The sequence below is a fragment of the Prionailurus viverrinus genome, chromosome D1 (assembly GCF_022837055.1).
Source record: "Prionailurus viverrinus isolate Anna chromosome D1, UM_Priviv_1.0, whole genome shotgun sequence".
In the NCBI taxonomy this organism is placed as follows: domain Eukaryota; kingdom Metazoa; phylum Chordata; class Mammalia; order Carnivora; family Felidae; genus Prionailurus; species Prionailurus viverrinus.
In genome coordinates this window covers 40,732,619-40,746,360 of record NC_062570.1, presented here as the reverse complement: position 1 = coordinate 40,746,360, position 13,742 = coordinate 40,732,619, and the positions used below count along the sequence as shown (strand labels likewise).

The 13,742-nt window shown below is 43.2% G+C and overlaps 1 protein-coding gene across 3 annotated transcripts in view; it reads left to right on the top strand.

The window, feature by feature from the left end:
* FAT3 (FAT atypical cadherin 3) overlaps positions 1–13,742 on the top strand; it is a 523,627-nt gene that overhangs the window by 431,187 nt on the left and 78,698 nt on the right. For all 3 annotated transcript variants that reach the window (XM_047823754.1, XM_047823753.1, XM_047823752.1), the window contains 3 exons: positions 2,056–2,252; positions 3,307–3,460; positions 5,936–6,169. In XM_047823754.1, the coding sequence (XP_047679710.1) occupies positions 2,056–2,252; positions 3,307–3,460; positions 5,936–6,169 (585 nt within the window). The remainder of the gene's footprint in view (positions 1–2,055; positions 2,253–3,306; positions 3,461–5,935; positions 6,170–13,742) is intronic.

Below are 13,742 nucleotides of genomic sequence, written 5' to 3'. Positions count from 1 at the left end.
TGCTGAAAAGACATGAGCGATAGTGGTAAGGAAAGAAAAGTTGAGTAAAGCATCACTTAGGTTTATTTGCATTCAGTTGCAGACAAAAAGCTTCTTAGGCATTCTGAGGGCTACTTTTCTATTGGGAAGAATTGCTCAATTTTCAGCTTTAATTATTTATACTTTGTCTCTGGATTGTCAGTGGATGATTTAAAGGGACCATCCCATCAACTTTACCGAAGTAATGAGAACAGAGTAGCTTAAAGCTACTGTTACGATTAGCAGTGCCAACCACCAACTGATTTTAATTAGGTTTAACTTTTGCTCTTGATGTAACACAACTTGGCTGCGCTGCCGCAGATTAACAAAGGACCATTAATCATTTTATTTAACAAAAGATGTGGGCCCGCACTGAAAGCATTTAATGGAGAGGTGAAATTTGTGCATGCTAAAATAATATTCAACGGAAGCATAATTGAATCGTAGCCAGTGGCAGAGGAAAGTGATATCCCAGGGAGGACCCTGAGCCTCAGCAGAAACAGGTTTCTCCACCTCAACGAGACTGACATTTGGGGCTGGAGAAGTCTCGTCTTGGCTGTAGGTGGCCGTGCTGTGCATTGTAGGATGACAGGCAGCATCTCTGGCCTGCACCCAGGAGATTGCAGCAGCACCACCACCACCCTCAACGTGACATTCAAAAATATCTCTCGACACTGACAAATGTCCTGGTGTGGGCGTGGTACACAGCCACTCCCGGCAGAAAACCACTGTCCTTGGGGAATGTGTGACCCTCACAATTTCTGTGCTTTCTGTTCCCAATATGGTCCATTTATCCCAGGCTTGTCCCCCACCGCTGAGGCCCCCGGACTGACCCCTCCCCATACCTTGAAAGTGCGTGTCTGGCACTAACATTCCCCTACTTCCCCCTCAGTCCCTCTGGCAGGACCACAGTCTTTGCCCTCCACTCTTTTAAAGATTCACTTTTTCAACAGACCAGCAGCCAGTACGCAGTATGCTCTCCTTAAATAAGGAGATGGGTGTACTGTCGGTCTTCCCCACTGGGACCTGAGCTCCCCTGTGGGGGCAGGGGTTTCTGCAAGTTTTGTCTGCGGCTGTGGCCCCACTGTCCGGAACAGTGCCTGGCCCAGAGCGAGCAACAGATACTTATAGAATGCCCGAACCAACAAAACGGTGATGATCTAACCGGATTCCGGGCTTCTTGCCAGTTGTCTGGTCCAGTCTTCCTCCATGTTTGAAAGTGACAGTGTTTCCCTCTTCAGGACTAGAAGGTCAAGGCAGTTTTCTTCTCTCCTCCTCTTCCTGTCTCCTCCAAGATGCTTTTGTCTCCGTGTAATTTGATGATGTGGGAAAGCAATATTGCCGGGCCACTGTCGGTGCTTCGGCCTCATAAAAACTGTTCCCCCTCATCTCTTCTCCTTTCCTTCCGCTATCCCCAGCTTCACTCTGATAAATTCGACCTAATTGCAGTGCTTATCTTTGAACTGCTCCTGAAATGACCCCTCTTAGGGCTACTTAATACTAATGGGTCTTCCTCTGTCACGCCAACTTTTCTTCCCCAAACTCCGGTCCTTGTAAGATGAGCGCAGCTGTATGATGAAGCCTTCATTAAAAGATTCCTTAATAGAACTGACTGCCTCTCCTTGATTGCATAATCAACAGCTAATGAAATTGTCTTGGTAACAAGAGCTATAGTGTACTACATCCTCTCTCGAGACCAAATGGGAAGACAATTGTATCATCCTGAGAAGAGGATTCATTGTTCACAGTTTTAATTTGATTATCCTTCGGGGGGACTAAACAAGAGATCATCCCCAGTTTCTCTAAGTGCATTTTATTCTCTTGGAAAGTTACTGTTTTACATTCCCCACAAGCCAAGCATATAAATATCTGCTTTCGTTGCAGGAGCATCAAAAGGAAGTAACTGTCAATTTTTTTCCAGTTTTGTAAACGATACAGTTGGAGGGGCAGCTGGATGACCCCACACGGGCCTCTCACTGGAGGTGTAGATCAAAGCTCTTCATGGCACATCTTCAAAAAACACTTTTTTCTCTACAGGAGGGAACCCCCGAGGAAGGTTTGCTCTGGGCCTGGTGCAGAGTGAGTGGAAGGTCTATGTGAAAAGACCTTTAGATAGAGAAGAACAAGACATTTACTTCCTCAATATCACTGCTACCGATGGGCTTTTTGTCACACAGGCCATGGTAGAAGTGACTGTCAGTGATGTGAATGACAATAGCCCAGTGTGTGATCAGGTAAGATCTGTGGGTATATCAGATATATTGCTGCTTTTTACTCTGTTTCTCAAAAATTAAATCAAAGCCCATTTCATTATTCTCCTGAAGGCCAGGCTACTTTCTGCTCTTGTCTCCTTAATTAGTGAGCTCCGATTGGATGCAAGAGGGTAGATGGTAGAGTTTAGGATGAAACATTATAAACAAAAAAAGGCATAGGTAGCAACTTCAGGTACCTAATTTTGCCCGACCCAAAAAAAACACAAAAAGAAAATCATGAGGTTTTGTTTTGTTTTGTTTCGTTTTGTTTTGTTTTGTTTTGTTTTGTTTTGTTTAATTTTTTTTTTCAACGTTTATTTTATTTTTGGGACAGAGAGAGACAGAGCATGAACGGGGGAGGGGCAGAGAGAGAGGGAGTCACAGAATCGGAAACAGGCTCCAGGCTCTGAGCCATCAGCCCAGAGCCCGACGCGGGGCTCGAACTCACAGACCGCGAGATCGTGACCTGGCTGAAGTCGGACGCTTAACTGACTGCGCCACCCAGGCGCCCCTGTTTTGTTTTGTTTTAAGAGAGAGAGAGCTGCGGAGGGGCAAAAGGAGAAGGAGAGAGAGAATCTTAAGCAGGCTCCATGCCCAGCACAGACCCTGACATGGGTCAGTGGGTTCAGTCTCACCACTGTTAGATCATGACCTGAACTAAAATCAAGTGTCAGATGCTTAACTGACTGAGCCAGTCAGGGGCCCCAAATTGTATTAATGCATTTTTTAAGTTTTTTTAAATGTTTATTTATTTTTGAGAGAGAGACAGAGTGTGAACAGGGGAGGAGCAGAGAGAGAGGGAGACACAGAATCCAAAGCAGGCTCCAGGCTCTGAGCTGTCAGCACAGAGCCCGATGCAGGACTTGAACTCACAAACTGCGAGATCATGACCTGAACCGAAGTCAGATGCTTAACCGACTGAGCCACCCAGGCGCCCCAGTATTAATGCATTTTTAAAGAAATCGTTTGTAATGCAAAATGTGGCAATTGCCTCACAAATACCAATGATTCAATTACCTTTCTTTACCTTTGCCAGGTTGCATACACAGCATTATTTCCTGAAGATATTCCATCAAATAAAATCATCCTGAAAGTCCGTGCCAAGGATGCCGATATTGGATCCAATGGAGATATACGATACTCACTCTATGGATCTGGAAACAATGAATTTTTTCTAGATCCAGAAAGTGGTAAGGTTAAATTTATTTTTTTGGGTAAATGCCATTGTTAATCCATGAGAGAAGTTAAACTCTCATATGGCCTCGTCACTCGTGGGTACTTAGCGTACAAGATCATCGATATGATGCCCTGCTATCTAGGACTCTAAAAAATACTAGCTGCACATGGTGTCTGATGATGGATGCCCTGGAGCGCACAAACTTTCTTTGGCCTACAAGATGTGCCCTGACTTTACCTACATTCGTTAGCATCAAGTAATCAGATGTGTCTATTTGGTTCTTCTGTTTTTCATATCTGTGAGTTAAGGCACCTACCCTATAAAGAATATAGAGTTACATCACAAATGCAAGTTGCAAACCAGAGAGCAATGGATAGTAAGGAGAGTTTTTTCTCTCTTGAAGTCCCTTTTGGGTCCCTTCCTGAAGCTTATTAACACACTTTTCTGGTTTTTATTAAATATTCCCACCTAGTTTCTCCAAAGCTATGAGCCCTGAGATTAGTTTATATATTCAGGCAAAATTTATAAGGTCAAAGGTTATGTATGCTAAAGGCAGATGCCCACATTGAAGGCCAGAGCTAACGGAAAAGACATTTTTATGGAGGTAAATTATTTCAGTGTTGTGTACCGGATGGTTCATCCAATGGCAATTTGTAAATGAAGTGTAAAGATTGAATAATTTGCATATTTCCAGTGTTGTGTTGGTCCTAATGAATAATGACTAACTATTGAGTCTCCAAAGATAATGGCTCCTCCCTGCCCCTCTCCCGTGTCAGCTGCATCCTACTAGGAAGCACTTGGCTCCATAGAAATATACGACTTGGAGATATAGGTCTAGCAATTACTTATTCAGTAGCTAACATTCATTGAGTAACTAGTAGACATAAAAGAACTTTATGGGATATTAGCGGTGGGCTGCAAGAGAAGTAAAACAAGTCATGCCTGAGGGATATTGAACCCAGTAGGGGGAAATTTTTTTTTTAAATAATAATAAAAGGCAGAATGAAATAAGTGCCCAGGAAGGATATCAGGAGAGTAATATCTGAGCACAGAGGAAAAAGTAGCTAATATTCTGATGAAGGGGAAGAGCCAGTAATTGAACCGAGGCAGGATTCTAGTAGCTGAAGCAGGACACTTCAGGCCCTGGGGTCAACATGAGCAGAGAGCATGGCACATTCGAGGAAGGGCATGTACAACACTGTCACTGGTGAGAAGAGCTATAGGATGGCCTACGAGAAAAGCGGTGGGAGAAAGAACTTTAGGCTGATCATGGAAGGTCTTGAATGCCGAACTGAAAAACCACTGGAAGTTTCTGAGAAGGAGAAGGAAATAGTCCAAGCTGTGTTTGAGAACTGGCTTACAGCAAGGACGCCATAGAAGGAAATGCTTTATAAGTATAGATGGCTTGGTATGAATAATGTCTACTAATTTTATTTAAGAATAATAGTATTTCATGAGTCATGCTTTTCAGCAAATAGCATTTATTCAGGTCTATCACTGTGCTTGTTGCCATTGTCTATTGAAATTTTTTTTTCAACGTTTTTTATTTATTTTTGGGACAGAGAGAGACAGAGCATGAACGGGGGAGGGGCAGAGAGAGAGGGAGACACAGAATTGGAAACAGGTTCCAGGCTCTGAGCCATCAGCCCAAAGCCCGACGTGGGGCTCGAACTCATGGACCGCGAGATCATGACCTGGCTGAAGTCGGTCGCTTAACCAACTGCGCCATCCAGGCGCCCCTGTCTATTGAAATTTAAACAACAAACTCTCCACAGCGGCTGATACCTAGCACTGTTCCACTGGTTAAAATAAAGATATATCTTAGCTCCTGACCTTGCTAAATTCCTGCTGATCCAAACCCCTCAAATATTCCCCCACTGGAACCCTCCCCAAGCAACCACAGGCCCTTCCACAGTCCAGCAAGTCGGGTTTACAATGGCACAATAGGATTCCTTCCAGACCTCTTTTTGCTAAAGCCAGCCTCTGTTTTGATTGTTTTCCTCTAAAAGATGGGGTGAAACAATGTTGGAAGCAGCTCTGGAAGCAGAGAAGACTGCTCTTTCTGGGTCTGTGGATTATTGACATGACTGACTACCAGAGAACTAAGGATACTGTTGTCAATTCTCTATGCTTTTTCTGAAGATATAGCAGAAATCCAGAGACACACATAGCTGATGTCCAGAGCAGGTCTTGAGAGGTTTAAAGAGCTACAGTGCTCTCCAGGTAGCCAAAGGAGGGAAATCCTGATACCAGGAGTTTCACAGTGGGATTAATTAATTTGAAGGCCATGCAGTTGATTTGTTGTTGTATCCAGAAATTCCATAGGTTTTTCCCTGATGCTTAAAATTGGATTTGCTGTTTTTCAAAGTAGGAAGCACTTGAGCCAAATGTCATTGGTCCTTCCCGTATTGGGGATTCTTTATATACGTGATTCTCTGCTCTTCAAAGAAAAGTGGTTTTTGAAATGTGAGGCCTTTTATTTTCACAGGTGAATTAAAAACATTGGCTCTTTTGGACCGGGAAAGGGTCCCCGTGTACAACCTGATTGCCAGGGCCACTGACGGTGGTGGCAGGTTCTGCCAATCTGACATCCACCTGATCCTGGAGGACGTGAACGATAACCCCCCTGTGTTTTCTTCCGAGCACTACAATGCCTGTGTCTATGAGAACACGGCCACCAAGGCTCTCTTGACCAGAGTTCAAGCCGTGGATCCTGATGTTGGTAAGTCAGTTGCACTGATGCGATGCCTCCTTGTTCATGCTCTTGACATATCTTTAGTGGTTACCTCTCCTTTGGTTTTACCAGCCCACCTTGGTTCCTTACCATGAGAACACATGTGTTAAACCAATGACCATGTGTCAGCTTTTCCACTGATATGCTTTACATGTATGAGAGAACACTACAGGGTGCCCCCCCCGCCCCTCCTCTTTCTAGGGTTTCAAAAGCTATACTCTGAATTTCCTTGCCTTCTAACAAAGAGTTTTGGGCTTGTTTGTTCTTTTTTAACCTTTAGAGTAAAAATAATAGCTTGCTTATTTGCCCATTCCTCCTGAACATAGTTAAAATGCTGTGTTGTGTGGCAGGGAGAATTCATTTCCATTTCTATAAAGAATTGCATCACATGCTTCAGCTGAAATATGACAATCTCGATTTATGGTAGTGCCCCACAGTGCAAAGAACAATTACTAAATGTGCTGCCAGTCCTATGTCAATTTTTTTTAACTGCCATTTTCCATAGCCTTTTGGTCACACGTATACTGACGTTACTAGGCAGAGTGAGGGTGGTGGAAATAAGACGGAATTCGAACTAAAAGTTGCTGCTGATAAAGTTTGTGTTCAGATCCACTTTGCATAATGAGATGGTGAGTTAGAAAAGCCTGGAGTTAATTGCTAGGTAGTCCTTTCAAGAATGCATAAGTTATTGAGGTGACTGTGTGATGGGATGTACATACAAAAGGGCATATAGACAGCCTCTTGGTTGTGCATTTTAAGAGCTGTAAATCAGAGGACTAGGGAATGATGGGGTGTGTCTGCTATGCTAAACAGGCCTTTATATAATTCAGTGTCTTATTGCTTAATTCTGAATTGAAAGAAAAATTATTGGACTAATGGAAAAGTAAATACATGATAATTAGTCGAAAACAAACGTAGAGCCCCAGGTCTCTGCATATTTCCCCTTCGAGAAATTAGTGGCTACTTTAAATTATTGCTCTTACCTCATTAGCATAATTTTCCAGGCTGAGCACCAACCCTTTAAAAGTCTGCATATTATGTGAAGCTTGGTAAAAAACGGTAAACAGGAAAAGACTCATTTATTGATTTATAATTACGTAATACCTACTAATGTCCTTTTTTTTTCTTTGTAATTGTATTTCAAGGTTTTTCCAAAACAAGGCCCAGGAACCCCCAGGTTCAAGTATTCCCCTGAGCTTGGTCCACTGCTGTCTTATACAAATACGCTTTTTTAAAGCAGCATTGGAAAACATCCTCTGGATTCTTATTAGCAGGCTTTTGGAGGGGAGAGCAGAAATCACGCAGATAAATCTTTCAATTATTTAAATTTGAGAATGTGTAATGGAGCCATAGGGTGAAACTTAAAAAGTTTTTTTTTCATGTTTATTTATTTATTTCGAGAGTGGGGAGAGGCAGGTAGAGAGGAAGAGAGAGAATCCTAAACAGGCTCTGTGATGTCAGTGCAGAGCTCAGCAGGGGGCTCGGTCTCAGGAACCACAAGATCATGACTTGAGCCGAGATCAAGAGTTGGAGCCACCCAGGTGCCCCGAGCCATAGATGAAATTTCATGATTTAATTTTTTGACTTAAATTAAAATCCTAATTTAAAAAAAATGAAATTTTTCTACTCCCTTCCTTCCTGAAGGAATTGGGTATGCTCTAGCTACCAGAGATTGAAGACAGAAAGAGGCTGCTTGGCACTCATGATGTTGAGGACAGTGGAGGGATGTTACTGGCTCACGGATGTGGCCGTGGTGAAGAACATGCAGTTAGTTCCATCCTTCTTTTCACTTCTTCTGAGTCAGCTGTTCGTGTTGGGAGTTGGGGAAGAAAGATGACTAGAATGTGGGCCTTTAGATGGCAGAGATGAGAAAGCCTTTAAAGGCCCCAAACCAGAATAATGACCCCATCAGCACCTGCCTCTGCTCATTTGCACTAATTCTCCAAAGGCTTACATTCAGAGCTTCAAGCAGACACAGAGGTAGACACAGAGGCTGTGAGTGCGGTGCATATAAAGTGTATTCACCAGACCATTGTATCCGCCTCAGGAAAGCTCTAGCTTAAGATACCAGATCCTGGCTCCTTTTCTCAGTTTATGTACAACTCATTTATTATTAAATCATTAATTATTATTATTGTTCCGAAAGAGTGAGCAAGAGAGCATGCACATGAGAGCGGGGGAGGGGCAGAGAAAGAGAGAGAGAGAATATCTTAAGCAGGCTCCACGCCCAGCATGGAGCCCAACATGGGGCTCAATCCCACAGCCCTGGAATCATGACCTGAACCAAAATCAAGAGTTGGACGTTCGACCAACCGAGCCACCCAGGTGCTCCGCACTTAGCATGAAAAAATAAAGGAACTAAGATAGCTGGCAAGAACAAACAAACACTTGTAAAAATGCAGTCTAAGCACCCGACCGTGTCCGGGGCACAGGGTGAGGAAGTGGCTGTGAAGGTCCTGGCCAGAGCTTGCAGGGGGATGCCAACAACAGAGGTGTCAGTCGGAGCTGACATCAAAGCAACATCCTCCAGAGTCCCTGGGTGTCACTGAAATAGCTTACACCATCTTCATTAGTTGCCTGCTCAAAAAACTTACTTCCTCAAGGGGACCCAGATCTCAGTCTTTCAGAAGGGACCACAGAGGAGCGTGAGATGCATATTGAGATTGCCAGGTCATCACGTGGGCAGTTCACCTCGGCCCAGCTCACCTGGCCTGAAGCTGAGTTTGCATGTCATTAGACTGCATCTGGCCCTCATATCTTTAGTTTGGCCCATTATATAGTGTTCCAAAAAGGTAGAGTTCATTGCCAATAAAATTCAGGAGATTTTCTTTTTGAATTTTCAGTTCTGGGTATTTTATAAAAATAGAAGCAGCCTTCAGAAAACAGCAAATCCAGACACACAGCCCCACCATGGTAGGAGCTGAAGACATAGCAGCTGCCTTTATGAGAACAGCCAGAGCTCACGCTCCCTGTTCCCAGCCACTTTGCTTATTTATGTTACTGCCTGACCTCATGAGCCCCTTTGTGACAAGAAAATAGTTGAGTTTTTAAAAAAAAATTTTTTGGAACTGATAATAGATTCCCAGGTAGCCACAAAAAAATGCGTAGAAGATCACATGCACCTTTCACTCGACACTTTCCCCCAGTGACGACATCTTGTGTTAGCTGTAGTACACTGTCAGATTTGGCATGTGTCACATGTGCGTGCGTGTGTGTGTGTGTGTGTGTGTGTGTGTAGTTCTCTACAATTTTCTCACCTGTGCAGCTTCATGTAACCGCCATTACAGAGCTCCCTCCTGCTACCCCATCATAACCACCCCATCCTCCTCCTGACACTTCCTTCCCAGTCTCTAACCCCTGGCAACCACTAATCCCCATATCTATAATTTGATTATCTCAAAAAACGTTATTTGAAAGGAACTATGTGGTGTATAATTCTTTGAGACTGACTTTTTTCACTAAGCATCCCCTTGAGATCCATCCCACTTGTCCTTTCCCTTGGAGATTCACCCGCATTGGTTTTTGATCCTAGTGAAGATCGTTGGCTCCATTTGTGTAGACAGCAGGGTTATTTCATTCATGAAACTTCTTTTGTTAAGCATATTCCTTTACCTGAATATATAAATTACTTCACCACCATTTTGCTACAGTATAAACAAAGTCACTATAAAATACAGAGAAACGACCAGGATATATTCATCTGAAATCTGATTCCATAACTTCATGAATTCAAAGCTCTTGTAAGGACTCACTGAACTTTCATATCCTGGTTTTCTAATTTTAAAAACTACTCTTGCTTTTAGCCAAACACCTCTTTGCTATGCTGAATTCGTTATTCATAATAAAACCAACACTGTTAGAGTAACTGCCTAAGTTAGGAATAAAATCAAAACAGAGGAGGACAAGATAATTTCAACACCCAGTTTATGAGCTCTACGAAATAGCATGGCAACTGTCTAGATTTTAGCATTAAAGTCTTAGTCTTCCTGTAAAATGGAAATGTCCTCAATTCCGTAAACTAATGACATGATTTTATGACCTAACATGTATAAAAAATGTAATCCTTTCAGTAAAGATCAGGGGACCTTTTGTTGTTACACTTCGGGGTTAATATCTTCCTAGTTAGTCTACCTCACATAGGTAGGATTTGTGTCCGGCTTCCTAATTTTGAGGGTCTTCTAAGCTAGCAAAGGAAATATGCAGAGATGAAGATCAGAGCTGAAGTCTGTGACCATTTTAGGCAAAGTTGTATGAAAATAAAATGTAAACACGCTCTGCAAAATATGCTGTAGCCCATGATTTATTGAGAGGCCAATTTTGAGATATCTGAGATGCAAAAGGACATATTTTTCCTCTTATGGACCAGGGACACAAGGCAAAGAAATGTTCTAATAAGCAACTCACTTTCTCCTCTCCTATAAAATATTTTCTGCAAGGTATGGAACTTCTTTCAGGGAAGTTCTTTCAGAGAAGCTTGGGGGCTCATAGCACACATTACAATTTTTTTCCATTCAATTTAACAGAAATTTAGTGAGTGGCTAGGTAGAAGGCACAAGAAGGGACCGCAAGATTCTCCAAGATGAGGACAGTTCAGTGACAGGCCTCAGGTCATGTGCAGCAGTGAAGAGCTTGAATCAGTAGCACACATACTTTTCACAAAAGGTGGAGCTCCCAGAATGAATAGGATTTCAACAGGCAGAGGTAGGAAGGTATTCAGGAAGACAGGAACCATGAGGATAAAGTTGTAAAGCTGGGAATGTGTGGCTCCAACTCAATGATTGGGAGAACATCATGTCATCCAGCATGGAGAGAAGCAAATGAGATGAGAAAAGTAGTCTGGGCCTGACTGTGGCGGTTCACAAAAGCCAGGGATTATGTGCTTAAACCAATAAGTAGAGGGGTGCCTGGGTGGCGCAGTCGGTTAAGCGTCCGACTTCAGCCAGGTCACGATCTCGTGGTCCGTGAGTTCGAGCCCCGTGTCAGGCTCCTGGCTGATGGCTCGGAGCCTGGAGCCTGTTTCCGATTCTGTGTCTCCCTCTCTCTCTGCCCCTCCCCCGTTCATGCTCTGTCTCTCTCTGTCCCAAAAATAAATAAACGTTGAAAAAAAAATTAAAAAAAAAAAAACCAATAAGTAGAAAACAGCCACAGAGCACTTGTGAGAAAAGAAATGATCAGTTCTGGGTTTGGGAAATGCTAATCTGATAGAAGCCTCCAAAACGAGGGTGAGGAAAGGTCCTAGGAGAGTACTGTAAAAGATTACAAGGGCCAAAATTAGAGTGGTGGCTTAGGGACTTTAAAAGAAAGAGCAGGGGCACCTGGGTGGCTCAGTCGGTTGGGCGTCCGACTTTGGCTCAGGTCATGATCTTGCACTCCATGGGTTCGAGCCTCATGTCGAGCTCTGTGCTAACAGCTCGGAGCCTGGAGCCCACTTCAGATTCGGTGTCTCCCTCTCTCTGCCCCCTCTTCCCCTCTTGCACTCTGTCTTTCTCTCTCTCTCAAAAACAAATAAACATTAAAAAATAAAAAGAAGGAGCAAAACCATGTCTAATACCTGCCCAAAGTGACTCCCATGGAACAGGGGGGTGCAGGGAGAGGGTTGGGGGAAGGAGCCCTGCCCACCAGCACACCAGCAAAAGCCTCAGCTGAGCCTCTCAGCCAGCCACAGCGGTGCACCCACAACAGTTGTGACCCAGCCACACAGCCCACATAGGAGACAGCCCTGGAGTGCCTGGTCTGGACACCAGTGGGGATTGAGCTTCTGGGCCCTACAGGACCCTCTACATAAGGCCACTCCCTTGAGTCTGGGAGACACAACTGATCTGCCTAATACATAAAAACAAACACAGAGCCAGACAGAATGAGAAAGCATGGGAATATGTTCCAAATGAAAGAATAGAACCAAACCTCAGAAACAGAGTAAAAGAAACAGAGGTAAGCAATCTACCTTATAAAGGGTCCAAAGTAATGGTCATAAAGATCCTCACTGGACTGAAGAGTGGATGAACAGAGGTCGGAACTTCAACGAAGAGATAGATGATATAAAAAAGAACCAATCAGAGTTGAAGAATACAATAACTGAAATGAAAAATACTCTAGAGGGAATCAAGAGCAGATTAGATGATGTAGAGGAATCGATCAGTGATCTATAAGACAGGATAATGGAAAGCACCCAAGCTGAACAGCCAAAAAGAAAAAAGAATTTTAAAAAATGAGGATAGTTTAAGGGACCTCTTGCACATCACCAAGCATGCTAACATTTGCATTATAGCAGACAAAGAAGGAGAAGAGACAGAGAAAGGGGTAGAAAACTTATTAGAAGAAATCATGGCTAAAAACTTCTTTAACCTGGGGAAGGAAACAGATATTCAGGTCCAGGATGCACAGAGAACCCCAAACAAGATGAACCCCAAGACGTCCACACCATGACACATAATAATTAAAATGTGCAGGGAGTTTTCTTCAAGGGCTAGAGGAAATGTGAGAGGAAGTCACCAAGAAATGAGGAAGAATGACTCACACATGGAGCGTTCTGTAGGTATTGCGTGACATTAATGAATGGACACAACTGGTAGAATGAGTTACGTTAATAGAAAATACAGAGATTCTCTCTAAGACTCTTCCAAAATGATGCCTTCTGCTTTCAAGTGAATAGTTAGGTCCTCACATTAATCGAGAACAGGAAAGAGACAGAAAAGAGTTATCTTGTGGCAGAACTTTCCCATTTCTACCCAAATGTTTGTATTTGCACAGCCCTCAACATTCTTAATTTTGCACTGTCATTCACTGTAATAATGTAAACTTGCTGTCCATGGTCAGGATTCATTTTCTGAGTATTTAATGAGGGAGTTGGTATCATGACCCCTGCTGTCCTCTCATGGAGCAGGACCTGCAGTGAACTTGCTTTTCCAAAGCACCAATCTTGTCAGAGGAAATAAATGGCTGGCCTAGTATTGTGGAGCATTGTTTGTTCTGAGAGGGTAGCTCCTTATGAAGGAGCAGGAGATTATTTATCCGAGAGTCATGTTCATTAAAATAACCCCTGAGGGTTGTTAAACAGAGATCTTTCTGACCAAACCACAATAAATGAGTCTATCCAGTTGTTTGTTATCTCCTTTGACTCATCCTAGGCTTGTGTATGTGTGCCACTTACTGAAAGCCATGAAAAGGGCCTTGGGAAAAAAAGTGAAGACAGGAGATAAACTGTCAGCAAAGTGCTGTGGATTAGGTGCTGGAACTATGACAGAGAGGCATGTCAAGAGCTCTGCGTTAGCAGTTTCCTGCATCTTCATGGGACAAACTCTATGGGAGTGTCAATCATACCAATCTATAAGGATCTCACTGCCTGCTCACATGGCCTCTCTGTGTACAGCAGAGAGAGAAAGAGTTCTCTCTGTCTTCCTCTTCTTATAGGCTATGAGTCTTGCTAGATTAGGACCCCATCCCTATGATCTCATTTAACTTAATATCTCCTAAAAGCCCCATCTCCAAATAGTCACATCAGTGTTAGGGCTTCAACATGTGGATTTGGGGCTGGACACAATTTAGTGCTCAATACCCTGGG